Below are 26,965 nucleotides of genomic sequence, written 5' to 3' on the forward strand. Positions count from 1 at the left end.
CAAAACTTGCATTTCTACTAGATGAGGCATTTGTAAAGATATAATTCAAGTAGAAAACATCTGTTTTTTCAAGATAGCTTTAAAGCTTTTTCACCACATACTCAAAGATAACTTATTAGCATGCCTGCCCCCAACTACAGAATTCCAGGTTTTTATCCCTTCGGTCTCCACACCCTGCCTTCGCTTGTGTCAGCCCACAAAGAAAGGGAGATTTAGGTAGACAACAGGAGAAAGGTTGTATTGAACACAATCAAAAAGTGTTAATATTTTTCTAGTGCCATGTAATACGTTAATATTTCATTCTAGATTAAATTCAGTTCCCAGCACCATTTTGGAATACAGTTTTAGTGATTTTACGAGGGATGTAGGAACTTTTCTCATTTCTATTTTTATTTATTTTTTAAATGTCATTATAGAACTGCTTGAGCAATGTAACTGATGTCCCATGGTCTCTCCTTTTTAAAATGCACAGTTCTATGCTGTTCACAAATTAAGGTATTTTAGTGGTAAAACAAACAGGATTTAACTAGAAAAATCTTCATCTTAAAACTCCTTCCCCTTGAAATTCTTTGTGCCATTTATTGATTTGTTCCTTTATCCTTCCATTTACTTATTTACATACTTACTGAACATTTACTGTGTGCCAGGCAGTGTTTTTAGTGATTGGACAAAAGTCAAGAACAAAAGAGACAGGATCTCTTTCTTCCTGGAGTGTAAAGTCCAGTTGGGAAGATAGACATTCAGTAAATTAATTAAAAAAAAAAAAAAAAAGCTATAATAACTGCACAACACAGTGAGTCCTGATATAAACTGTGCCCTTTAATGTATAATAAGGTATCAATATCGGTTCTTCAATTGTAACAAATGTACTATTCCAACGCAAGACGTTAATAATAGGGGAAACGGGGGGCAGGGGGAAGTAATAGGAACTCTGCTTTCTGATCAATTTTTCTGTAAACTTAAAGCTATTCTAAAAAAAGTCTCAATTAAAAATTAAAAATTTTAAATAGCTATAAAAGATAATCACTCTAAAGGAAATAAACAGGATGATATTAGAAAGAATAGTGGGTGACAATTTGGACTGAGAATGAGGAAGGACCTTTTTAAAGAAGTGTCGATAATCCCAGGACTAGAGGGTACATAGGAGCTAGCCAGACAGAGAGGAGGAAGAGCTTTCTCAGTGAAGCAAAGTGGTATCACTTCAATTAGCTTTGGAAATACCATTCTGGCTTCAGTGTGGAGGGTGGGTGGGGGCGGGGGGCAAAGAGGACAAACACGGACACAAGTTAGGAGGCAACTGGAATAAACCACAGCTTGTGCTTCCCACTCAGCAAAGTACCAGAGTGACATAGGATGTTTCCTTTGTTCAGCTTATGCCAGAAACTGCTAGGTTCTCCACGAACTGGATGCAAGGAAGAAAGGAGACTGTGTCAGTGGCAAGACAGGGTTTCCAGGTCTCAATTCCCAAGATCTTTCCAGTGGCTCACTGGGATTTATAGAATTGAGAACGCGCGTGCGTGCGTGTGTGCGTGCGTGTGTGTGTGTCTACAACCTGATAAAAAGTATAAGGGAAAAAAAGCCTTCAAGTACTAACTACTCTGCTGTAAAAACAGATTTTCATAGAAGTTGGTATAAGATTTAATTTGCAATAGTTATCTTTATTCCTGTTACTGGGTTGCTAGAATTTATTTTGTTTTTTGTTTCTTCTAAGACTATATGTTGAAAAATTGTTGACAAGACAACAAAGAGTACCTTTAAGAAAGGGCCATTTAAGCAGAGCACTGTTTTAGTACAGCAACATCGAATGGTTCCTACCAGAGTTCCTAGGGGCAGTGAACTCCCAAGGAAAGAAATTCTAGTGGGTAAAAGGAAGTGTCTGCCAGGCTATATTTCTGTTGATTTTGGAACTGTTATTAGTACCATAGAAGCTTGAGTAGTTCAAAGTTCTTTTTCCATTGAAGAGTAAGCAGCTCTGCACAATCCACTTCACTGTTTGTCATTTTTACTTGCCTGTGTTGTGTGTGTGTGTGCACTCAAGATTTGCAAAGCATTGTCTATTTTTATGAATGTCCTTTACAGTAGGAAAGCTGTGTATGATGGTTGTACATTATCCATAAAAAGATTTGATAATACGTTGAAAAATCTTTAGCAAATGAGCATGTATTTCATAGCACGTAACTAATAATTATACAAAACGGTTCCATATATCTATTTATATTCCTCTCTAGAATTAGATTTTTCTGTATTCCTGGAAGCACAAACACTAGGAACCCCCAGTTTGAGCAGACCTGCTATTTTAGGAAATAGATGTGCATCACCGATGTAATTTTAAGTAGCCCAGTTATGAATATAGAATGAAAGGATAAAATAAAGTTTTGCACTCTGATGTCTCCATTAAGAAGATCCTCTTTGTGCATGTACTTCATGGCAAAGTTGCGTCTATTTAAAGTAGTGAGTTTGATCTTGGCTTTGATCTGAACCTTTTGATCTTGAAAGGAGGACGGAGCAGCAATAAAGCGAAATGCGATAAAGTGAAAGGGGTGGTCAAGACCCGAAGGTGACCCGCCTGTCCTTCCCGCCCTCCCCAGCGGTCTGGTTCAGCCACCTTCTCCGCAGCGGGAGAGCCTTCTGGGGGCTGGGAGACTGGGGGGCCGCACGCGTTTACACGCTGAGTGGGCACGTCCTGCTTCACTAGGAAAGGCGTCGACTCCTTTTAAGGTTCCGCCCGCCGCTTCGGGGTTCCGCGACGGCGTAGGGGCCGCGTGTGCAGCAGGCCCGGCGAGCGCGGCGGCTCCTCGACGCCCTGGCGGAGCGCGGGGCTCGCGTCTTTATGCGTCTCCCCCGGGACGTCACCTGCCACCGTCCCGGAGAACGGACGGGCCGTCGAATCCATTCCGGGAGAAAAGTGCGTCGGGAAAGTTTCTTTCCCTGGAAAGCCACCGGGACGCTTGGGCTTCCGACCGGGAAGCGAGCTCAGGCCGGCCGCGGGGGTGGGGGCTTCCTGCAGGGCCCTTTCGCCTGCGGCCGGGCGGGCGGGCGGCCCTTCGGCTCCTCCAGCCGCCGGGATGCCTTTTCGCGGGTGCGCAGGGGCCTGGGCCCGAAAGGTAAGGCGTGCGCGCCCGGGAGCTGCCCGCGCGCGGGGGCGCAGGGAAGAGGCTCGCGGAGAGAACAATGAAAGAGCCGGCGCCGGCGGGGCGGGGCGGCTGCGGGGAGGGCGGCGCGGCCGCCTGTACCTTTAAGGCAGGCCCCGCCCCCGCCGCCGCCGCCCGCGCCGTAGGTGCTGCGGGTCGCGCCGCCGCTCACGGCCGGCCGGCGGGGCGGGCTCCGACTCCGCCGCCTCCATCCTCACCCGCCGTGGCCAGGTACGGGGCGGGCGCGCGGGCCGGGGGCACGGGGCAGGGGGCCGGGCCGGCCCGGGTGAACTTGACCGTGTCCCCTTCCCCGCAGCCGCTGCAGAGGGAGCGCCAGGCCGGGGCGGAGTGCGGGCTCGCGCGGCGAGTGAGCGCTGAGGTGAGTGCGGGCGCGCGCGGCCCGGGAGCCGGACCCGAGCGGAGGGGGGCGCGCTGCGGGCGGCCCGAGGGCTGCCCTGGGCTCCCGCGGAGGCGGGCACAGCGCGGCGAGGCCGTGGGCGCTCCTGTCACGCCGGGGGGCGGCCCTCAGGACCCGCCGTCGCGTTTAAAATGCTCTGTGGTTTTCGAACTTCAGGTCACGAAGTGGATCCGAGTGAACCGGAGACCCCGAAAACGGAAGCGCAGGGCGAGCGCGGAGGTGTTTGAGAAGGTAGGGGTCCCCGAAAGCGCGTGCCGGGGTCTGCACGCGCCGCCGTCCCGCGCGGAGGACGTGCTCACGGCGCGGTAGCGGCTGTGCTTTCCTCTAAGCTTTTATCAAATCTCCTGGCAAACCGTAGACTGAACTCACGCGGGTGATTCTGTAGAGACACCGGCTGATGACCCTGACGGCCGTCAACACGCTGCACCCTTACGAAGCGAGAACGGCCCGGCGTGGACGTTTGTCTCACGCCCGGTGGACGGAGCCACAGGACCTAAGTGGCTCCGTTCTCGTTCTGACCCAGTAGTGTTTCTTGTCGGGGTTAAGGTACCTCTGAAAAGTGAAAAGAAGGGTCTTGAGTGAGTCGCCCGCCGAATTCGGTTTGCTGTCTGTGTTTGGTTGCAGTAGACACAGTAGCCCGTCCACTGCCGTAGACTTTAAATTGGAGTCATCTCCAAAACGGGGAGAGAAGATGAAAGAAACGGATTACTTTTGAAACGCTAGGAGGGACTTTATTTACTGTAAAGCCAATGAGAGTTGTGTTTTCCTAAATTTAGAATTTTGGTATGTTACTTTGAAGAAGTTTGCACTGCCTGCTTTGTCCTGAAAATTTATTAAGTTAAAATTTGATTTGTCACTAATAAATATTATGAAATAAGGTAAGTAGTCTGTTGTTTTCTAAGTGACTTTTATTAAAAAGTCTTAAAAATGAATATGTGTTTAGAAGTCTTATAGCACATATGATTTTGTTGCCTTTGCTTAATTATATTTCACTGTTTTTTGATTCTTGATAGCACCAAGGGATTAAAATAGCGGTGTGTTGTTTTCCTGCTGCTAGAATGTATGATGAATCACTCCTGATTCTGAAGCCAAATTCTTGCTGATAGCATCGCTGCCAACTTGTGTGATGTGTTGCCTTAGTATGGGCATTGCCGTGTCCGAGAAAGTGCACAAAGCATATCGCAATGAAGGTGATACCAAAGTTCCAGAGGGCATTTAAGGATACCACAGGGCAGCTTCCAAGAGAGTTGGAAAAAGGACTGGACTAGAGTGTAATTGTCTGTAGCTAGACATTTAGTGTGTGTGAAAAGTGGTACCCCTGCCCTTCCCTTTTTAAACAGTCATGTATGTCATTTCAGTTAAGCAGTAATAGAGCATGTTGTCATTTTGAACAGACTTGAATTTTCGATCAACTTCAGCATGCTATGGTAGATTGTGTTTGTTTAACTGTCATGGTTTAGGTGTTTTTAAATGTTTGTGAAGAGATGAATGAGATCATAAAAATATCTAAAGAAGGGAAAGAATTATGGCTTACTTAGTATTTTTTAAAAATATGTTTTGTAGCTGTTATTTTTTAAACCAAAAATAAGATTATCTAAACTCACAGTGTATCATACAGAAAAGGGGAAGCCATTATCTTTGTGGATTACTAGGTATTGTCACTACCAAAATCTGAGCTAGCAGTAGCCATTATCTGTGACACCCATGGTCTGTCCAATAGAGGCTATTGTGTTAGAACTTAGAGGGAAGACACACCTCTCTGACTTTTCTTCTCAGAAAATGTGGGCAGCGGTTTTAAGGAGAAGATGAAAACGAAGTAGGTTAGGACCTACATTCAGAACTTCCTTTCAAGGAATGAGGCTGAAAGAAGGTGGAGGTGGGGAGGGCGAGAAGATGGGGCGCATTTCAGAGTTGTCAGACGCTATTTAGGATCAGTCCCCCTTCTTTTCTCCTGGCTCTACGCGGCGCCACCAAGCCCTTTGGCCATTGCTTTGCCTCTCCACACTTAGGAGAAGGTTTGGAGCTCGCAAGGCAAAGTGTGAAGTATTTGCAGGGCCAGGTGGAAGGGCATGAGATCAGCAACCAAGGGCATCAGAACAAGTTCTGCAAGGCACAGAAACTATCTGCAGCTGGTAGGTGAGGTGTGTCCCGCTGTTCTGAAAAACAGATTGAACGCTGTGGTAATGAGTATTCATCCAACGTCATGGGTCAACCTTTTGCTAGGATTTGAACTTGTTATTAGTAGGAACCTTGGTAGTTCACTTACTGCTGAGGCTAGTAGGTTATTTTTTTTTTTCAAATGTCTGCCATGCCATAAGTAAAAGCAAGTTGTTCAGTTTCTCTTTTTCATGCATCCGCTATCTTTTTCTTCTACATTAAAATAAAATTAGCATTTTCTGCTTTTATTTATCTTGTATTACTGTAACATAAGAGAATGGGCTTTAGTCATTTCTGGTAGGTACGCATTTTAAATCCGGCTGTCGCCTTTATTTGCCTGCTGTGCCTTCCTTGCCCATCCCATCCCCACACGCCCTCTCCTCCATCCCCAAAGTGTCTGTCTGTTTGCATCTTCGGGCCTTATCAGGAGTCGGTCTAGATGAGTGGATTTGGTTAAGTAGTCTGCTTTTACTATGCCGGGATCAGGACATTTTCCTCCAATAGGAGGGTGCAGCTTTTACTGCCTTGTAGAAAGCAGAGAACCTTCTGACTTGCCACACAGAGGAAAACAGAGCAGAGGTGAAAAGGAGGACTGTGACAACTGGCATCAGGTGAGGACGTCATCTCACAGGAGATGTTTGTTTCCCCCTTAAGGAAAATCTCCAAGGTGCTGAGGGGTAGCCATAGCCAGAGGTAACTTGAAATACTAGCTGAGTTTTTCAGTGAATTCAGAGGGGGAAGCAAAACAAACTTACCCTGTGCTCAGCTGTGGGTTAAAATAACAAATAATGAAATAAAGTAAATTGGGTGAGTGAGATGTACCACCGAGATAAGTGACTTAAAACACTCTCTTGGCCTTTCTTGACATCTTCTACCTTCTGCCTCCTGTCACTCCCACCCTCCACATAAGTCGTACTGTCTTTCTATGCTGTCTTAACAGGTTTTCCTTTCTCATCTCTCTGAAGATCGTCATTCTCTTTTGTGCATCTTATGTCTTCTCTGACATTTATTTTCATTTTATTTTGGCTTCATATTTTAGCCCTTTTCCTACTGGTATAACTAAATGCTTTTATACTGTTTTTTGTTTTCTTCACTTAAAATGACAAAATTCACATCTCTTCTGCTTCTGATCCTCAGCTATTTTCTCCTTCAATCATGATACTTTTCCTTTTTCATTAGTTTAAGTTTCTTTTATTTAGTTTGAATAATTTTTGCAACAAAAAAGCAAGGAAAACATGAGACTGTACAAAGAGCAATTAGGATAAATGGTTCAGCCAGCTCTGCAAGGTGCAGGTTAAACAATTGTGGCTGCAAAGTGAATTGTATGTGTATTTTTTAAAATAATAGATGGCCATTGGTTTTAGGATACATTTTTTTTTTCTGTTTTTTACATTTAACTGACTCAAAGATAATTAGAAATTATGCATCACAATCAGATATTAAGGAATATAATGCTTTTAAAATATATACATGTAAAATAATACAAAGTTTCGGTAATTCTTTTATCAGCATTCTAAGGATTAGAATATATAGTAGAATAATACTTAATGAAGTAATAGATTTAAGGAAAATATATGAATAGGATATAATTCCTTTAGAGGAAGAAAATTCCAATTTTCAGATTCAAAAGAAAAGCACTCTTCCTAGTTTATGCATTCCTGATAATGTTAAGAGAATAAATTTTACATTACTCATTTCTGGTCACCAGTATGTATATATGAATATATGATGATTTCAGAAGTATTCATTGGCTTACTTTCAAAACATTGAAAACTCAACAATACTAAGGTTGGCTCTTGTTAACAAATGAACCTTTATTGCACATTAGTGTTTCCAAGTGAGTGATCTTGGCCAGGGTGAGATCGGTGTCTGTTACGACTAGTCATAATGAACACTAGGTGGTTTCCAACAACAGCACCCTTTAAGGGTACCTTAATTATTCTTCTCTGCCATAACCTGAAAAACAATACTTTTGAGCTACTCAATACTAAAATTGCTTAAAATTTGATGAAATTTTTCTTGAAATGTCCAGAGTGAAAATAAAAATCTAGAAAGATGGTTGTGAAAAATGTGGACTTCATGGTATTTAGTGGCCATTTTAATTGGGGCCAAATAATAAATTCTGTCTTCTGAGTCTTTGAGAAAAAAATACTGAAACTATTTTCTTTGTGATAATATCCTTCCTAAATTCGGGAGCATTTCCTCTCTAGTTTTATTCCATTTGTTTTTTTCTACACCCTTGACTCTGAATCGCAATCAGTGATAATCTTAGTTTGAATAATAAATCACAGGTTTAAAAAATTGTATGTAAAATCCATCGTGGTTCAGGCATTTTGTAGTATTTATTATTTCTTATTCATTTTTATATAAGTGAATACTTACAGTTCTAATATTGAAATATTCAAAAAAGATAAAGGTAGGTACAGATTCTAAACTTTGAACAAAGTTCTTTACTGTTTTGTTTTTTGTGACAAAGGTCTGTTTTATATTCAGTTTATGATTTCTGAAAAGCAGTATTTAAGACTGATAAAAATCATTTGGTTCTTTCTTGGACGCATAACAGCAGATGGTGACTGTGTTAGGCTTGACTCCAGAGCCATCAGCTCACAAAGCTAATGGCACAGTATGAACTTAGTGAGTTTTGAACCAAGGGTCCCTTCACTTTCTTTGAGGTACGACTCTGCATTCACAAAATAGTGAGCTAGGGTAGCCACAGCACAGGGGTTTCTCAGGCACTGGTGCCCTTTACTCTTTCTGAGAGTGCTGTTTTCCTGTGAGAATTCATAACTAGTCTACATTTTTATAGCCATAATCTCTCACAATAGCTTCATTGATACTTGATTTCCATAGAAAAGCTTTATGGATTCTAATGAGTCACAGCTCTTGAGGCACCAGCCTGCCTGCCTTCCCTCCCTTCCTCCCTCCTCCGTATCTGTGAGTGGCTTTGTGTCCTGTGTTGTACTGATTGTGCCTTTGGATGACAACTTGCTTGAGTGATAGGGGAGGCACAGTAACTTATTAAAAATAATTACAAAGAAATCAAACAAAAGAAGTAATTACAGTGCTGTTAATATGCGATTTGTTATTTTATTGCCAAAATATTTGGAACTTGTTTGAGTATCTTGGTCTTATTAGTGGGTCTCCCCTTTTTTCCCTGTAAATCCATAACAGATACCTAAATTATTAAATTCTCTGCACTTTGGTCTCAAGTTAGATCAAATTTCATAAGATCTTGCTTTTTTTTTCTTTTTTTTTTTCAAGAAAGAATTGCTGATAAAATGTATTTTTGGTAGCCTCAGGAAGGCAGTCTGATCTGTATAATTTCATACCATTAAATTTTGATCTGTTCCATAGATTTATTTTTTTAAGAATCTGAAGTTTTTAAAAAATGTTCTAAAAATTCTAAGTGAAAATTCCTTCTCATTTTCAACTAGCATAATGGGGAAATTTAAAGTACTGTATAGTCATCCACTTACCCTCACACACTTATTCACATATTTTGAAAAGAATCTTTGACTGGAACTATTAATATAATAGCTAACACTTGCCATGTGTCAAGTACTGCTCTAAGTGCTTTACCTATAGCAGCTCATGTAAATGTGCCCTTAAAATCGTGTCACAATCAGCAGTATGACCTTAGAACGTTGTCGCCTGCATCAAACACTTTGTGAAAATCAGAAGAATGCTTTGGGCAAGATTTTAAAATTCCTTTTAGCATAGGTTATTGCCAGTCCTAGACCACCAGTATAAAGCACACATTTCTAAATTAGGAAAATCCCAACTTGCATGTATTTTGAAATCACTTGAAAGTGTAAAGATAATTACACTACTGTTGATTTTACCAGGTTTGATGCCAGCAGCCACTAACTCTTCTGTGCCATGAAAGATGAAAGACATTTCCATATAAAACAGAAGAGTTCGGCTGGAAAAGGGAGTCAGGCAGAGAAAAATTTCATGGCTTTTTAGTTACTTTTATAGGAAGCATTAGTTTCATTCTTGTGACAGAATGCTTTACTTGGCAGTCATTCTCATGTCAGGCATTTTAATGAGCTGCTGTTTTGTGCCTGGTCTCATGTGGCACTAATAAGATGTATTATTTTTAGTAGTATCGACTGGTGTCCGCGTCGGTTAGGGCTTGCCATTGTTCCTGTTAATCTTTTGTTGCTGGAGGCTGACACTAGCATGTATCTTTAAGTCTAGCCACATATATCTCATTTATACCTCTGGGTTACTGCACCCAGGAGAAATGATACTCAAGCCTCGAATCCCCAACACTTAGAAAAAGACCTGGTCCCAGGCAGGCTGAATACGTATTTGTTGAATGAGATGAATGAATGAATCTTACAAATGGCATTTATCTTAAAAACTCATACTACTCGGTTATCGCATTTTTAAAAAATTTTACTGTCCAGGTTTTTATTTGATTATCTTGTTCTTTAGTGATAAATCTTCTCATTAGAGAATGTTTGGTAGAGCTTTCCTGGTTTTATTGTGGGTGATCTCTTTCAGGACCTGACACTTGTCCCTTGAGTTTGTCACTTAACTTTGTTTTCCTCTGAAAATCCTTTCTTTAATGGGCTAGTTAAGCCCATTTACACTACTTGATAAAAGTGATATGTTTGGCTTCAGTTTTTTCATATAATTTTATAATGTATTTTTTCTTTTGTCCTTTTTTTTTGGTATTTAGGAAGGGTTCTATTTTTGTTCTAATGGTTACTTTTACATAATAACACTTTTTTCTTTGCTGTTGTGTATTGATTCCCTCCTGTGAGAAACAGAGAAATGCGATATTAAGCTTTTTTTGTTCCTCCTCTCTTTATCTTCCATCACATGACTTGAAGTATTATCTTTTTACTTCCAGGTAAATACCTGTAAGACAGTCAACAAGCTGGTTGTATTTTTAATGTAATTCTTCCATTCCTCCCGTTTTGATAGTTGTACTATATCTACTGTGTCAAAGCATGTAGACATTACATACTTTATAAAATCACTTCCTTTTAATTCCTTAGGTAAATCTATATTTAATACTCATCGTCCACTCCTGGATTGATGTCTCTTCAGTCATTTCACTTTCTGAAGCTAGTTCTCTAGTAGATTTTTCAGGAAGAGCAGTTTTCTGAGTTCTTGCATGTTTTAAGTTTGTGCTCTTTATACATGAAGATCAGTTCAGCTGGATATAAAATCCTCGGCTCACATTTTCTGTATTTAAGTATCTCAAATATGTTACTGTCCTGTCCTCCTGCGTAAAGTCTGATGCTGGTCTCACTCCTTTCCCACGGAGTGACCTGGTCTTTTTTCCTGGTGCCCAGATTTTTTTTCTATAAACTCCAATAATTTCTCATTGTGGGTCATTTTTCCCATTTGCCACTTAGCTTTCGAGTTTTATTTTACTCCTTTGTGAAAAGCAAATAACTTCTCATTTGTAAAATGAGAATAATTTTTTTGCCTGATCACATACTACATTTGAAACCAAATATGGTATTGTATATAACATACTTTAAATCTAATGTTTTACTATCTTGTTATCCTCTAAAGTCCCTTGTTGTGAGGATCTTTGAAATTTAGAATACTTCATCTGATGGCTAAATGGACTAGAGTTGGCTTTGTGTCTGTGAGAACTGGACAGTGAGTGGATACTTGGTGCACTCCTGTGTGTACATCCTGGCAGTGAATAAACTTATCCTGGTTCCATGTGGTAAGCAAGCACTCTGCCCACACTCGTGGAAGACTACACTGCACTGAACACTGTGGCTTTTTGAAGTATCTCATCTAGAAAGCTCCATCTCCACTTTATTCTTCTCACACTCTTGCTTGTCATGCCAGTTTCCCACTCAAAACTCTCATGGGATTACGTGATCTCAGTTCATATATGAATAGAACAATACAGACAAAACATGAAAGTACTCTGTTTTTCAGGTAATAAGGATTGCTGAGAACTCAAGTCAGCCTAATCAGCCAGCACATTTTCTTGAATTTGTTGTACATAAGGTCCTGTGGAAGAAGCTGCTGGAAAATACTAAAGAAACACAAGAGACATCATTTCTGGCTATGACAATATAAAACACAAAATCTATCAAATGTCGTTTATAAAGAGCATGTGATAAATAAATACAAACCAGTGTAGCACAAACTGAGGACATGAGTGTATGACGCATTTTACCTGAGGCTACCCTGGACTAGAGTTTCCATGCCTGGGTCTTGTTTTGATAAAGCAAGGCTTTACACATGCAGGCTGGAAGTCATGGTGGGAAATTGGGTAATTGAATTAACTGAATCCATTTTAATGCTTTTGCCTGATTTGTAAGCACAATTAGGGGTTTGAGTGACATGCATATAAATAGGGTTAGTGTCTTTTTTTGAATATGTGATTTTTAAAAATATATTTATCCATGTTTTCCAAGTAAAGCTGGAACCCATCATAGTTTTGCTGACACTTATAAATCAGGATAATTTGGAAACCCAAAGCCAGAATGTAATCCTGTCTCTAATTCTGTGTATCATATGTTCCTGATCAAATTCTATATTTATTTAAATAATTTATTTATTGACTTCATTTTATATTCACAACATACAAAATCCTGAGTGAAAAAATAGAGAATACAAAGATGAATAGGTACAGTCTTCTGAGAGTTACAGTTAGATGTAAAAAACAATCCAGTGTAGAAAACAATTGATCAGACCTACAGCCCGGGCACAGGAAAAGTTCAAAGGCATCTGGAGCAATTGGAGTTTCCAAAAGGAAAGTGAGCCACGTCGTCTGGGGCTGTTTCCCTCACCAGTCTGGTTCAGGCTGGTAGCAGGTTATAGCATTTGTTCCAGCTCATTCAACTTTTGTTATTTTGTATAACCGAGGATACCATAATTTCTTTTCTCAAAATTGAGACTATCTTCATGAGCACATAGTCAGACTGTGAAATTACTGTTTGTCTTTGGCTCATTAATGTGAAATCAAAGTGCTGCAGCAAGTTTAGCTGCCTCTGAATTTGGAGACGTATGATTTTCTGACCACTTCACTCTTGTGCTCCTTTTTTCCCTTTTATTTGCATTAAGTTTCTTTTCCCCCTCTAAATGTTTGGTTTCCAAGCAAAATGAGAAATCAAAATGTTTCAGAATTAGCGATGGTGACTTTAAGTTTCAGAGTTTTTCAGGGTTCTCCTCTCTTGTGATTTTTCAATGTTGTGTTCTTTCAAGAAGCATCCCACATATTTTCAGCACCACCTATATGGTGTGGCATTTTTTTTTTTTTTAAGGTACTATCTTTCTGATGATGCAAACAAATGGACTTGCCCAGTAGGTCACATAAATGGGTTCCTCAAAAAGTTCAGGGAAAGATTCATAATAACTTTTAATTCTATTTTTCCACAAACTTTTTGAAGTAGGCTTATGTATATATATCCAAGTCATTTAACATTTTATGTATCTTTCTGTAAATCAAGAAGTGTCGGCTTTTCAGAGCCTAAGTTCTGAACCGTATGTCTGTGAAGTTTCATATTTTTATATAATGTGTGGAAGTGAGAAAAAACTGATCTGGAATAATTAATACCAAAGAAACCATGTGAAATTGGAAAAAGTGGTCTCAAATTATATGTTTTTACTTTTCTGGCATTTTTATAGTCAATGTAACAGTAGTCATTTTATGTGGCCTTATTTATAACTGAAAGTCATAAAGCTCATGCTATTAATTCTGTGACAATTTTCTCCCCTTAGTTTGGTGTCCAAGAAGTGAAAGTTAAGAAAAGCACGAGGTATTAAACAGGAACTATAGAAAGAATCTGGAAGAGAAGCAGAGCGTACCCCACGATTCTGTTCATATACAGCTTGGTTTCTGGTTTTTCCTCCTTAACTGTCATACACACACACAGACTTTAGTTTTCAATGTTGAAGATACACCTTCAGCATTTATTCCTGATGATAGCAGTGAGGAAAGCTGAGTTCTCCCACGGACAACATAAGAGAGTAGTTCTGAGTCTCTCAGTGACTTTATTGAGCTGTGTGTCATATATATCATATATACTTTATGTGTCATAAAATTCACATTTTATGAATTTTAGTTTGTTGAGTTTTAAGAAACATGCAGTTGTATAACTATCACCACAATCCAGTTTTAGAACATTTCTGTCACCCAAAAAGTTTGTTTGTGTCCATTGTAATCAATCCCCCTTCCTACTCCCAGCCCCAGGCAACTACTAACATGTTTTCTGTCTTTCTAATTTGTCTTTTCTAGAAATTTCATATAAATTGAATCATGTACACTTAGTCTTTTGGATCTGGTTCTGCCATTTATCATAATGTTCTGAGGTTCAGAAGTGTTGCATGTATCAGTTTTTTTCTTTTTATTATAAAGTAGTTTCCATTTTATGGATATATTATATTTTGTTTATCCATTTACTGGTTGTTAGACATTTGGATTTTTTTTTTAATGCAGTTTTTGGCTTCTGTGAACATTGATATAACTGTCTTTGTGTAGACATGTTTTCATTTCTCTGGAATAGTGGCTCAGCCATATGGCAGGTGTATGCTTAATATTTTAAGAGATTGCTAAACTGTTTTCTGAAGTAGCTGCACCATTGTACATTCGCACCAGCAATGTTCAACATTTCCAATTTCTCCACCTCCTTGTTTGCACTTGGTATTGTCAGACTTCCTTATTTTAGCCATTTTGGTGGGTATTGAACCATGCTTTTTTTCAATACTTTTATTACTTGAGAGGATCTGAAAGTGTCTAGATACCCTAATTATGCCTTTGTCCTCTGTTTTACAGATCAGAAGGCATCAGCCCAATATGTGGGAAATCTAAATGTCTCACCCAAGATCCCTAGATGAGTCACTGAACCTAGAATCCTCATGCATCATCTGGAATTGTAGCAACCTGCTTTTGTTCTGGCTCTGAACTCTTGTGACTCAGAATTCTCTGTGTCCTGTGGCATTATTAGGTGTGGCTTTCTTTTTATCTCTCAAAAACGATCCGTTCTTATTTTTTATGGAATTGCATTTGACAAAATGTGGTTTGTTTTCTGCAAAAGGGTGCTATGTCTGGGAGAGGTTTTCCTCTCTCTGCCCCTGAGCTGCAGTGTACAGGCCTTGCTTGGGTGGTCAGAGCTGGCTTTTGAGGTGGCCCCATAGCGACTGCCTCCATGCCTCCTGCTGCACGGGGGTAGACGTGTGCCTGGTAGGCCTTGTGGGAGTCGGTGCGGTAACTTCTCCAAGACAGCTGGCACTCACTAAATACCTAATATGTTTAAACGTACCTCTTCGAAAAAGATTGTGGCAGGTGATTACTGGATGGCATGTGGATAGTAATGACATTTGTTTGTTTTTTCTCTTCCATGACAGTGAGACAGGAAAACATTCTTAAATTTATTTATAGACTTAAAAAAACAGAGTCAGCCTTGGTTTCTTCCTGTAACTGTTCTTTGGCCAGCAGCAAATATAGCAGTAGTACTTTTATGAGTTAGTATGTTTTGGTGGTGTGTATGTTTTTATGAGTTAGTATGATTTCTTAGTATGTGTGTTTTTATGTTTTGTTAGTATGGATGTTTTTAGGAGTTAGTATGTTTTGTTGGTGTGTGTGTTTTTATGAGTTCATGTGTTTTGTTAGCACGTGTATTTGTCTTTTGGCTTTATCCAGGAAAACCAGTTGTATTCTGAGCACTGCATCATTTCATTTGCATCTCTCTTCACTTGATCCCTCATAGTAAAATAAACTGTCTTTGTTCCTCTTACAAATTGGAAGCTCCCAAGTGTTTTTCAGGCTGGATAAGATTTGTATTCTAGCAGAGCTCCATTTTAAGTCAATCTATAATCATTTTTTATACTCACTAAGTCATTGCTTTTATTTTTGATTTGCATTATTTTGAAGGCTGTTGAGGCTTATAGGAATAGCCAGGTAATGAGAGGCACTTAATGCAGGACCCATCTCCTCCTGCGGTGTCACTTTGCAGTTTCCTGTCTGAGGGCAGAGTCTAGCTACCTATTACTTTCTCCTAAACAGCTGCAATCTTTTCATTTGTTTCATCACAACAAGTGAACTCTAGTTGTCTGTGAAATAATTATTTTCTCTGAGATGATTCTTGGTCCTGTTAAGTTTCTGAATGTGAAAGAGAACATAGTGTTGGGGGCCTGTGGAAACCTCTTGGCAGCACGCTGCTGCACAGAACATCAGGAAGGGCTAGAAGACTGAGGAAACTGCAGAAGATAAAGTTATCACTGCCAAGAAGCTATCTAAAATAAGTGGAAAAACTATAAATCAAGCAACTGGAGGAGTGTACTAGAGAGTACCATGTTACAAAAGCTACTTGAAGTACTCGATGCTTGTGTGTGCTGGGCCTTGGGTTGGGGATTGTCACAGGGTCAGTCGAACGACTCGTTTCAGCTGAGCGTTTGATTTGGGAAGCTGTGTAGGGCTGGAGTTGTGAGGGTTGGGAAAGGCCTTACACACTTCTCCATTTCAAAGCTTATTTTACATATGAGAACACAGAGGGCCTGAGAGGTTTTCATTCACAGGCTGGCATGCTTGCCTGGAGCCAGAGCCTACGACTCCTGTCCCATTTATCCTTTTCAACTGTCTGCAGGGGCAACACCCCAACATAAGGTGTGGAGGCAGAGCGGCTTTGAGTTCTAGGTGAGGAGAAATGTGTTGAGGTGGGCTTTGTGATATTGTGCGCACAGACACTGAGGGAGGCAGGGAAAGAAGGTCTGGGAGACTCAGGATGTCACCCTACATCCCCTATGGCCTAGAAACATGTCCAAAGAGAGGGCCTGTTCCTGGTTTGAGGACCTTTCCTTCTCGGCTTGGTTAGGAATAGACTGTGTCAGATTTTGAGGGTTCCATCATTCCAAAGAGCAGACAAAGATTTCATAGTGAAACAGCTGGGTGTCTGCAAAGGCTGGTGTGAAATTATGCTTTTCAGGTAAATTAGCGGATTTTATAAGGCATAGATTCATTCAGGTTTTTGTGATGTTTGTTATAGATCAACCGTGATATGAAAATATTCTTTTTTAAAAAACCCAAACACAAGTGTGGCTGGATGACAAGGCACCTTACTTTGGAATGCAGTAAGGCGCTGTCACGGTGCCTTTTTGTCAGTCTGTGCGGGTATTTTTAATGTTTATGGCAGCACTTTTTTCTAAGATGCAAGGCAACTTTCCATGTTTATACATACTCATAACTTGATATATTGCACATTTAAAGTTAAGTTTTTCTGCAGTCTGTCTGACTTGGCTATTTGCCTGTAGGCCAAGTCAAACCAATCCCTCTCCCCAAAACAGTGTTGATGAAACTGATGTTGCACTTGGATATGAAGGGTCTAGTCCCCCAGAACTCTGTGCTACTGGCAGAGCAAAGTGAGTAGGAATAGTATGGCTTAGACAAAAGCTGCTCGTTTTCTCTGCAGTCCAGCTGACAGGTACAGAAGGATGTTGCCCTAAACGGGCAGGTGAAAAGGAAAGGTAGGTACTGAGCTGATTCAACTTGTGGAAGGCTTCCTCTCCCCTCCTAGCAAATTAAAGGTGCTGTGGGAAAGGTGCCAAATGATACTCTTGCATTGAGAATCCTGGCACACTTTTAGTCTTTATTAGAGATTAAGTCAATGCCTTGGTCAATAATAGTATGACCTAATCATAGCACACCAGATTATCATAAGGCAGATCTAAATGATGTTGAAGTATCTTCCAGCAGAGGATTGCTGATACACAAGTGTGTGCGCATAGCTGGGGTCTGCGTGCGTGCAAGCACATGCTCATGTGCGTGCTGTTTAAGAGGCTTTGGCCTCAGAGCAGGGGAGGTTTGGGCTGAGGCCTGCCGTGTGACCACAGTCTTCCATCTTGGATTGAAGCTACAGGTGCTATTTCCAGAGCTGGCGCTGTTTGCATCTGACTGTGACTCATGGTCTGACTGACACCCTGGCTCCCAGAGAATTGCCCTGTGCATCATGCAAAGTCATTGTCACCGTGAGCCATCTTCCTCTGGGGACGCTCAATGGGAAAAGTGAAGGTAGAGCAAAACAGGCTCCAGGAACAGAAGATGAAAAACAACCGGTTTGGTTTAGTTTTGCTTAACTTCATATTCACTTTTTTTGGAACTCCTGATGGACCTCATAGTAAAAGAAGAGAAGTCGGACTGGTTGCTACAGGACTCTTGCTTGTTTTCAAATTCTTAAGCAGGAGGAGGAGAGAGGACAGTAACTAATCTTCAGTGATTGTTGTAGACTTTGAACATGTATTCATAATTTCTCGGTTTATTTTTTGTATGAAACCTGTTTTGAGGTCATGCACTGTTCAGAGAAGGGAAGGGGTGTTATAAATATGTGTGGAGTTCAGTATTCTTATTACTTGTCTTCACAATGGTCGCCAGGCACCTGGAGCAAGGGGCACACCATTTACGTGAGAGTTGAGAGTGGAGACGGGAGTGTCTCTGTGGTATCCTCGCTGAGGTTCTTCTCCTGTGAAAAACTGTTACCAGCGTATTTGGAAATACTTCACAGTTGATTACAGTGTATCTTATCATCATGTTAGGAATAATTCAAAATTAAAGTAACTACGTTAACAGTTGCTCAGTTAATGGGGTGCATTTGTTGAGAGCGTTTTACTTCCCAAGCAGTTTTCCAGCTCTCGTTTTCTTATCAAGAGAAACGTTACTCTGTTGGGGATGGACACCTTTTTCCCCTTTTCCCAGAACATGTGTAGTTTCTATTAACTTCTATCACCTGCAGCTGATGTTGTTGGTCATTTGTGCTATTAGAATTAAATTGCAATTTTAAAGTCCCTTTCTCCTCCATAGTCCTTAACGACATGGAATTTGTGGTCAGACGAATTGAAATCCTGTCTCCACCCCTTACTAGCTTTTTCACCTTGGACAAGCTGGCCTCTGCAAGCCTCAGTTTCCTCATCTGTAAGGTAGTGATGAGAGTGAAGAGCTGCCCTCAGCAGTTGCTCACAGGCAGTCGTTATTAATGTTATCGGCAGTGGGCTTTTCCAACACCGTTTTTGGGCTTTAAAGTCGTTTGTCACCTGTGGCGTGTTATGAGAACAGAAGGAGCTCCGAGAACCAATAGGATAGACCAGGAAATATAGCTACAGGAAGAGCGGCCTTGAGGGCATGTGCTTGGAACATCAGTGTGGCACTTACGGGCCAGCTGAAGTGTCCCCTTAGGGGACTAGGGAGGCAGCCTGACCATTTGTCTGGCAGGTCCCAGCCAGGGGTGCAGAAGTCCACCCGTCCCCCAGGCTGTCCGAGGAAGCTGCCCCAGGGGGCCACTCTGCCCCAGGCAGATACTGCCTCAGGTTCTGTTGGAAGTTTCCACTAGGCTTCTCCAAAGGGAGTTTTAGTTGAAGTAATCAGAGCTGTTTTATTGATTTGGTTGAGGTCTTAGCACGGTTTATGAGTTCTGGTTATCCACACGTACAATGCTTGCCTGTGTCCTGAGCAGTGAAGAATTCCAGGAAGCTTTCAAAAACAAGTGTTCAGATTCCCGTCCCAGCCCACCCCCCACCCCAAACGCCACACCCTACCCCCCCCCCCCCCCCGCCACACACACACAAATATAGAGGTCTGAGTTTACAATAACTATTATTCTTATGTAGAATTGGCTCGGAAGAGTTAATAAGTTTTCCTAGGCACTGACTTACTAGCGGAAACCCACTTAGACACTGAAGAAATGGGTCCAGGGTTTGTCTCAACTGTCAGTAATGGATTCTCCATGATTTAAAACGGCTTCTCAGAATGGCCTTGCTTATGTAATCAAGGATCAATATTTTTTAGAAAGAAGTTTTTATAGGTAAGCCATAACATTATTTGATAATCAGACATCATTTTCAAGTAGCTAAAAGGGTCATTGGACAAAGCCCAGTGGACTGACACTGGCTTCCTAATTGCTAACGTCTGAAACTCCACATGCCCTCTAAGTTATGAGCATGCTTGAATTTTTTATGGAGAAAGAAATTATTTTTTTATGTAGGATAATTTTTACATCAAATGTTGTATTCGCTAGCCAGCTCTATCAGATCAGGCAGGTTGTCGCTTTTTCTCATCTGATTCCTACTTTTCCTCTGTCAAGTTTATTTTAAATAGAGAGTAAGGAATGAGAGAACGTGGGATGGGAACATGAGGAATGAATCATGAGAAAATGCCACTGGTCATTTTTGTTAGTCCGTGACTTTTGTGGAATGTACTTGGCTCTGTCAACCAGGGCAGCGCTGAGCTGCAGGCTCGTGTGCAGTGAGGGCCTTGGGGCCTCTGGAGCATCCTCGCCATTTTCTCCCCGCAGCGCTCCTCCCCACCGTCAGCAGCGTGAGCAGCACTCAATTTGATAGGCCAAGGGAAACATCACTCGGCTGACAGCCACAGCTGTGTCCAGTTATGGTATTCGTGTGGCCCCTGTATGATACTGCCGGAGAGATGGTGGCATTTTTGTACTGTGGGCCCAAGTGTGTGGCCCTCCATGTCAGAGAGGCCTGTTGGCCAGTTTGTTTGCCAGAGTCTCTTGAGTGGAGGGAGAATGTTGGGAGGGAGAACAGTTTTATTACTTTCTTCTCAAAATAGAAAAAATACTCAAGGGGGTGGTAGAGAGGAGGGGATAAATATAACATTTCCGATTTCCTGCCTGTTCTGCTTTTTTCCACAGCATTTCATTTTTCATAAGATGGATTTTTGTCCTATCAACTTCAACTAAAAATAATTCCATACCACTTCTATCAGATTGGTCCTCTTATCCTTTATGTACTTGTTATTTTGTTTTCCTATTCTGAAACTTTTGTACGATTTTAAGATGGTCCTAAGATGCTTGTTTTCCGTACGTGGCACATGCACCGTGGTCTTCTGGCTGAGACCTCCTGGGGATTGGTGGCCCAGGCAGTCTTGGTGTCCTGCCTGTGCATGGTCAGAAAACCCCAGACTCTGACCAGCTTGTTCTTGCTCTTACTTCTTCCATGACCCATTTACCCAGCAGAGGTCGTTCTGCATGCTGGTATCCCTTGCCCCTTGCAGCCCTCCATCAAGAAATACTCTTGGACCACAGCTCCTTCCTTGTCCACAGCAACAGTGCTGGATGCCGTTCAGTGCCTCGTCATACAGAGAAGGGATTGTTTCTCAGTCTGCAAAGCAGAGCTAGTCTACTGACTGTTAGGCCCTTCCCAGCTGGGTAGGGCAGTGAGTCTAGTAGGTGCCTGTCAAAGGTTCATGTGTCAGGAGATGGGAGAGGAACGCAAGATAGGTCATCTTAGGTCATTGCACACAGTCTGCCTGCTTACAGGATTGATGTTTTCGTTATCCATAATTATTAACTTGATTTCGATTAGAACAAATAAAACCTAACTTTGCAGTTTGGGAATGTAAGTGGCTTGTGTTAGATTTTAGGTTACATGAGCTAAACATAAGGATTTCTCTAGTTTTCATTTCTTAATTGTTCAGTCTGTGATCATGCTTAGCATAGGTGTCTTGCCTGGGTTTGACCATTAGAGAAGTCCTGTGCTGTATTCCTAGGGTGGGAGTTAGAGTCATCTGTGGACTCTACCAGTTCCCAGGCCCCAGCACTGCCCCCCCAGCAGCGTGCAGTAATAAGTGAGCTCCCTGTGGTCACAGCCTAATAGGACTGTGACCTGGTTTGAACTCTGTAATGAGGAAAGAGCAGATTTATTTGTACTCTCTGCATGCCTCCCCACCCCCCATCTCCTTTATTATCTTTAATAGGAAATTGAATAGCAAAATTCTGCATTCTCATAATGCTAATGGACTGATGTCATCTTTTCTACCCTGAAATCAAGGAAGTAAGAGGCAGAACCAAAACACAGATTTAACACTTTATAGCTGCCCAGGGTTTCAGCCATGGGGGGGCGGGGGGAGGAAGAGAGAGAGAGAGAGAGAGAGAGAGAGAGTGTGTGTGTGTGTGTGTGTGTGTATGTATATGTGTTTAACAGCTTTGAGATGTAATTTATATACCATAAATATTTCACTGATTTTTAGTAAATTAGCCAAGTTGTGCACCCGTCACCGCAATTCAGTTTTCGAACATTTCCGTCATCCCAGAAAAACCCCTGGTGCTCACTGGTAGTCACTGCCCATCTCCCTCCTCAGCAGACCTAGGCAAACAGTAATCTACTTTTTGTGTGTGTAGGTACACATTTTCTGGACATTGCATGTCAATGGGATCATATAGTATGTCATCTAGTTTTCCCTCTTTCACTTAGTGTGATGTTTCTAAGGTTTGTGCATGTTGTAGTGCATACCAGTTTGTTTCTTTATTCCTGAATAGTACTCCACTGTGTGGACAGACCACATCCTGTGTACCTCTTCACCAGTTAATGTACACTTCCGTTGCTTCCACTTTGGGGCTTTCATGAATAATGCTTCTCTAAGACTCAGACAGTTTTTGCGTGGACCTATGTTTTCAGCTCTCTTGGGTAGATACATTGGAGTCATATGGTAATTAAATGATTTAAGAAACTGCCAGATTGTTTTCCAAAGTGGCTATACCATATTACATTCTCACCAGTGATGGTATGAGCATTGCGGTGTCTCCACATCTTTGCCCAGGCTATATTTAAGGAAGAACTTTAACCTTTGACTCTTATTTTATATTCTTAAGCACGAAAGAAAGCTAGGGACTATTTTAAGTTTTTTACAATTTTTCAAGCATTGTTAACACATGTTAACTGAAGTTATACTCTTTGACGCCCACTCCTTTCTAATCTCTAGGTTCTGCCACCAGTCATACATGTAGTAATTTGGCCACATTCTATTTAATTGTTTTTTCTTGTGATACAAAGAATGGAGAATTTATGTGTCTATGATGTTACTGTCTGAACATTAAATTCGTTTACTTTGATAAAGGATTTTTTGTTGTTGTATTTTAAACTCTTTTTTTAGTTTTCTGTTATTCAAATGAATGTTCCTAAGTTTGTAGTTCTGATTATACACATTGTTTTAATAGTAGACACATGAGTATCTATAGAGCCATGTTTTATGGTACTTTAAGTAATTAAATGGTATAGTTTTTAGTTGAGTAGCTTTTGAGGATTCTTTACTAAAAATGCAACTGGAAATATTTGTATGAATCTGGTCTGTTTCCAAAGGCCTCACAGGAAGACTTTATCACAACATTTGACATAGCAGGGGTTACTGTGCATTTTTGGGACCAAATGACTAAAGTTGCCTGTTATTTTTGCTTATTCTAGGATTTGCAGGTATGTTTTATTTCGGCAGTGAGCTAATCAGGTAAACCTCTTTTTCTAAATAAGTCATACAGTCAGTCATGACAGAGCATTCTGGTCAAACAGCCCTTTCATCGTGGAGGAGCACGATCACTCTTTGGGTCTGAGTGGAAGCATGAGCCCCAGAACTCTGATAGCCAGCCCATTTGCCTTTTGAATCTGTGCTTGGCCAGAGTTGGTGTTAGCAGTGGTAAGGTATAGAGGAAGGATGAGAGGCACTCAGGGTCACGTACAGCACCCAAGTGCCAAGAGCCGGAAGTCCACAGGAGGGAAGGAGCAGCAGAGGTGACTTTCTTAGGGTCTGGTGACTGAATAAATGACGTCAGCTGAACCCAATTTACATGAGTGATTTTGGCCTCCTGAGGCACTTTGTCAGGCGGGGGCAGTTTGGTATAAAGGAGTGGTTTTCACAGGGCAGAATCACCCTTGCAGAGGCGAGCGGGTGTCACAGTGGTTGGGGTGCTTCTGGCCTTGAGTGGGCAGAGTCTAGGAGCACCAAGCCTGAAGCGCACAGCTCATTCCAGGCTCTGGGAATGAGGCCTCCTCCAGGTCTTCAGGTGCCTGCTGAAGAGCTGTGCAGGTGAAGAGCCGGGGTACAGTGTTTGGGCTAAGAACCTAGCTCTGTTTTATATGCGTGGTTTTAATATTTACTGAGGTTTTTAGGAGCGTGACCTCCAGGTAAATCTGGAGAGACGGTATTTGTTGAATTTTTTCCAGCGTTGTTTGCCATTTCAGAGAATCTCGTCAGCAGTGGGAATGCTTTTGTAGTGTCTGAGTAGCCACGCGGTGCACCTGCCTCTGCGCTGATAGCTGTGTTTTCATGGGGTTCTTCAGCCTCTCTTTGCTCCGTGGTTGTATCTTATAGGGTACTCAGGCTTCAGCTTGGAGATATTAAAATTCGTGTTCATGTACTATAGCCCACTTTCCTTCTAATTCTTCTTCATATTATAGGTAGGACATTGTATTAAGGTTTTCCCACCCAATTATGTGTATTATGTGTTTGAGGTTATCTTTTTTTATTTTTTTTTAAATTGTACGTATTTGTGGGATGCAGTGTGTTGAATAAATATATGCATATATTTTACAGTGATTCACTTAGGGTAGATAGCATGTCCATCATCTAAACATTTATCTTTCTGTTGATTACATTCAAGATTCTCTTTTCTAGCTATTTAGAAATACACAATACAGTATTAGGAGCTATAATCAGCCTAGATGTATGTTAAGTTATCCAGGGGTTTCACTTGAAGAGAGTTTTAAAAATGAGGCATTCTTTCTCATACTGTGGCTCCAGGTTCCAGCAGGTTTTGGTCTGTGCTACTGACATACTAAATTGGTATGTATGTGGAGAGAAGTGGCTGGGCTTGTGGGAGGCGGCAGCAGCTCATGGAGGTGCAGGTGGAGCCCAACTTCCAGGTAGCTGTGGGTGGGCCTGCATGTCATTGAGCGTCCTCGTCCTCGTTTGCTGTAAATTGATTCTCTAATGGTCTCTCTAGGGTTCCCTAGGATTAAGACTTCTGTACTCACCACCTTTACCACCTCCAGATCCTCCTTGTCACTTTGCCCTCCCTTAGTGGGGAACCAGGGGTGTCCAGAGCCCAGCCACACCTGTCTGAGAAGAAATGTGGGGAAGAGGCATAGGGCAGAGATGGCGGTGAAGAATCAGGTTGTCAGGCCTCATGGGGGACATCACTGAGTTCCTTATGGGCATTGGCATGGTGCAGACATTAAGTCATTTTACCAGTCCCCATCTTCCTGGCCTTTGCTCTCTTGTCTGCATGTGTTCCTGATGAGAGGCTGGCATGGTTGCTTCTGAAGCCTGTGTTTGTTCAGCAGAGTAAAGTTACTCCTCCTGTGTGCTTCATGTCACACTCCTGGGCTCTCGGATCTCTGCCATCCGTTCATCATTACAGGCTATTTGATGCCATTCCAGTCACTTCTTGAGAGGCTTGGTGTTTTACTCTTTCTGAATGATTTCAGCACTGATGGAAGTGCGTGGGTTTTCCAGTAACAGTTGTTCTCCTTATTCCATTTGTTATTGATATTTGAAGCATTTCAGTGTTTTATAAGCACCTTCTCCAGCAGCTTATCAGAGACACGGTGGGGAAAAACGTCAATTTGGCCATATTATGGAGGCTGCTGAGAAAGGTTTACTCAAGGGTAGGAAGTTGAAATTCATTTTAATTTAGTTGCTTTATGATAACCAAGTCTCCTGCTAATATAAAAACTTGAGTTTTTACCAAGCCTTTGCGTATGTCTTCAAGAGTCCCTTGGTAAGTTCCGAGTGGCGCTGTAGGCTGTCTTCTCCTTCACAGTGCTCGCCTGGGAGACAGGGCGGCATCGGGACAGTGTGCCCAGCACGTGCAGTTGAGGCGGCCCCTGCGATTCCGCTTCACATTGCTCACGGTGGGTGCTGAAGGTTGGATTTGAGTGCCAAGTTGACTGTCGCAGCAGTGGTGTGCCCCTGGCTTCTGCATGGAGTAACTAAGCTTTGTTTTCTGCTGGGGTGCCTTTCCTGTATTTTTATTCCAGTTCCACATATTTAGCTTCCGGTTTCAAACAAACCAACTTAAGAGTTTTTTTTTGGTTTTTTGGGGTTTTTTTTTTTTTTTTTTTTTTTTTTCCTGATTATCAGAATGATACTGTCTGTTAGAAAAAATTTAGAAAATACAGGAAGGTATGTATAAAGAAGAAATTTTAAAATTGCCAATAATCCAAGTCACCGGGAGAGCTACTTTTAATATTTTGGTGTTTGTCCTTTATGTCTTTTAGGGAAAATAATTATTGAAAAAGATTGGGAGTGTGTTTTATATTTGTGACTTCTATTATTTTGTTACTTCAAAGGTGGTTTATTCAAGCTACTTTTTATTTTTGAAATTAATTGAATTCAGTTATTTGGAATTCTGCTTTTTTGGAAGGATCGGTTCCATCCCTTATATAAAAAGTAACTTGATTGACCGTGAATACTGGAATTCAACATTAACTGCAGCTTAGTCCTAGGGACATGTATACCTTAACTAAATCCATTTGAAAACCACCCTGTCCCCTGTGTACTGGAGTAACTTTTGTAAATGCAGAGTGGCAGTCTGAACTCATAACCCAGTGGTGTAGGACTAGAAGAGGGCTTGTGGACTCCTCCTTACCTTTGGCTTTCTGTGTGTGACCATTGATGTAAAAAGTGGCAGCAGCCATCCTGGGTCTCTTCTTCCTCTCTTAACTTGAATCATACTGATAATCCATTTCAAGATCTGCAGGGACACTACCAGTTTACTTTCATGACTTGTGTATTTAGTTTGTAGTCACAACGTGGAAATTATGGGAGATGAGCCTTTGTTCAGCAATTAACTGTGGGGCTATTTCTGTTCTACTTTGAGTTATGCACACTGAAATGGATACTCCCAACTTATTTCTAAGAAATGTGCAGTTGCACAATAGTCTCCTGCTTTCTGGCTTTTATTAAAATGCAAATAGTCTTAACTTCAAAGTAGCATAATTGAATCCTGAAAGAAGTATAACTGATACTTTGCCTTTTCTTTGGTATTTTCATTTTATCGTCTGGCCTGGCTGGCCTTCCAACCCTTTTGCCCTCCCGACTAGGCTTGATCTCTGGCTGGTGGAAATCTAATGTTTGCAGTGTGCAGTTGGACCCTGGAATGTGTAGGCACTGCCCCCCACACAGGCTCTGGTGGTGTTATGTCACATACAAAGGTGTGTGGGTGAAGCACGTGAACTGTGTTGTCAATTAATAGCTCTCCCTGCACTCACCTGTGTACCGAGTGACAGGAAGTCAGCGCATCTATCTGCCTAGTTCAAAAAGAATGTCGTGAAACTCAAGCAGGCTCTCTTCTCTCCCAAATACGCTTCACGTGTACCCAGGGTGCCAGAACACGTCATCTAGGTCTTCATTATAACCTGAGACGAAACTGAGTCCTTCTGCAATTTTTTATAGAAACATCGCCATCCATCAAAGCACGAGAGCCCAGTTCTGTGCTGATGCCCTGGCAGGGGCCAGCTGGTAGGGGGGAGGTCAGAGCTGCATGCTTGTGAAGCTGAA

The 26,965-nt window shown here is 41.6% G+C and overlaps 1 protein-coding gene across 3 annotated transcripts in view; it reads left to right on the top strand.

Moving 5' to 3' along the window:
- Positions 1-26,965, top strand: part of AOPEP (aminopeptidase O (putative)) — a 293,840-nt gene that overhangs the window by 215,692 nt on the left and 51,183 nt on the right. For all 3 annotated transcript variants that reach the window (XR_010024608.1, XM_063110678.1, XM_063110679.1), the window contains 2 exons: positions 3,448-3,510; positions 3,706-3,780. Coding sequence is in view for 2 of the 3 variants with exons in the window: in XM_063110678.1 (XP_062966748.1) it covers positions 3,448-3,510; positions 3,706-3,780 (138 nt within the window). In the remaining variant the exon portion in view is untranslated. The remainder of the gene's footprint in view (positions 1-3,447; positions 3,511-3,705; positions 3,781-26,965) is intronic.

The sequence above is a fragment of the Cynocephalus volans genome, chromosome 10 (assembly GCF_027409185.1).
Source record: "Cynocephalus volans isolate mCynVol1 chromosome 10, mCynVol1.pri, whole genome shotgun sequence".
Lineage (NCBI taxonomy): Eukaryota > Metazoa > Chordata > Mammalia > Dermoptera > Cynocephalidae > Cynocephalus > Cynocephalus volans.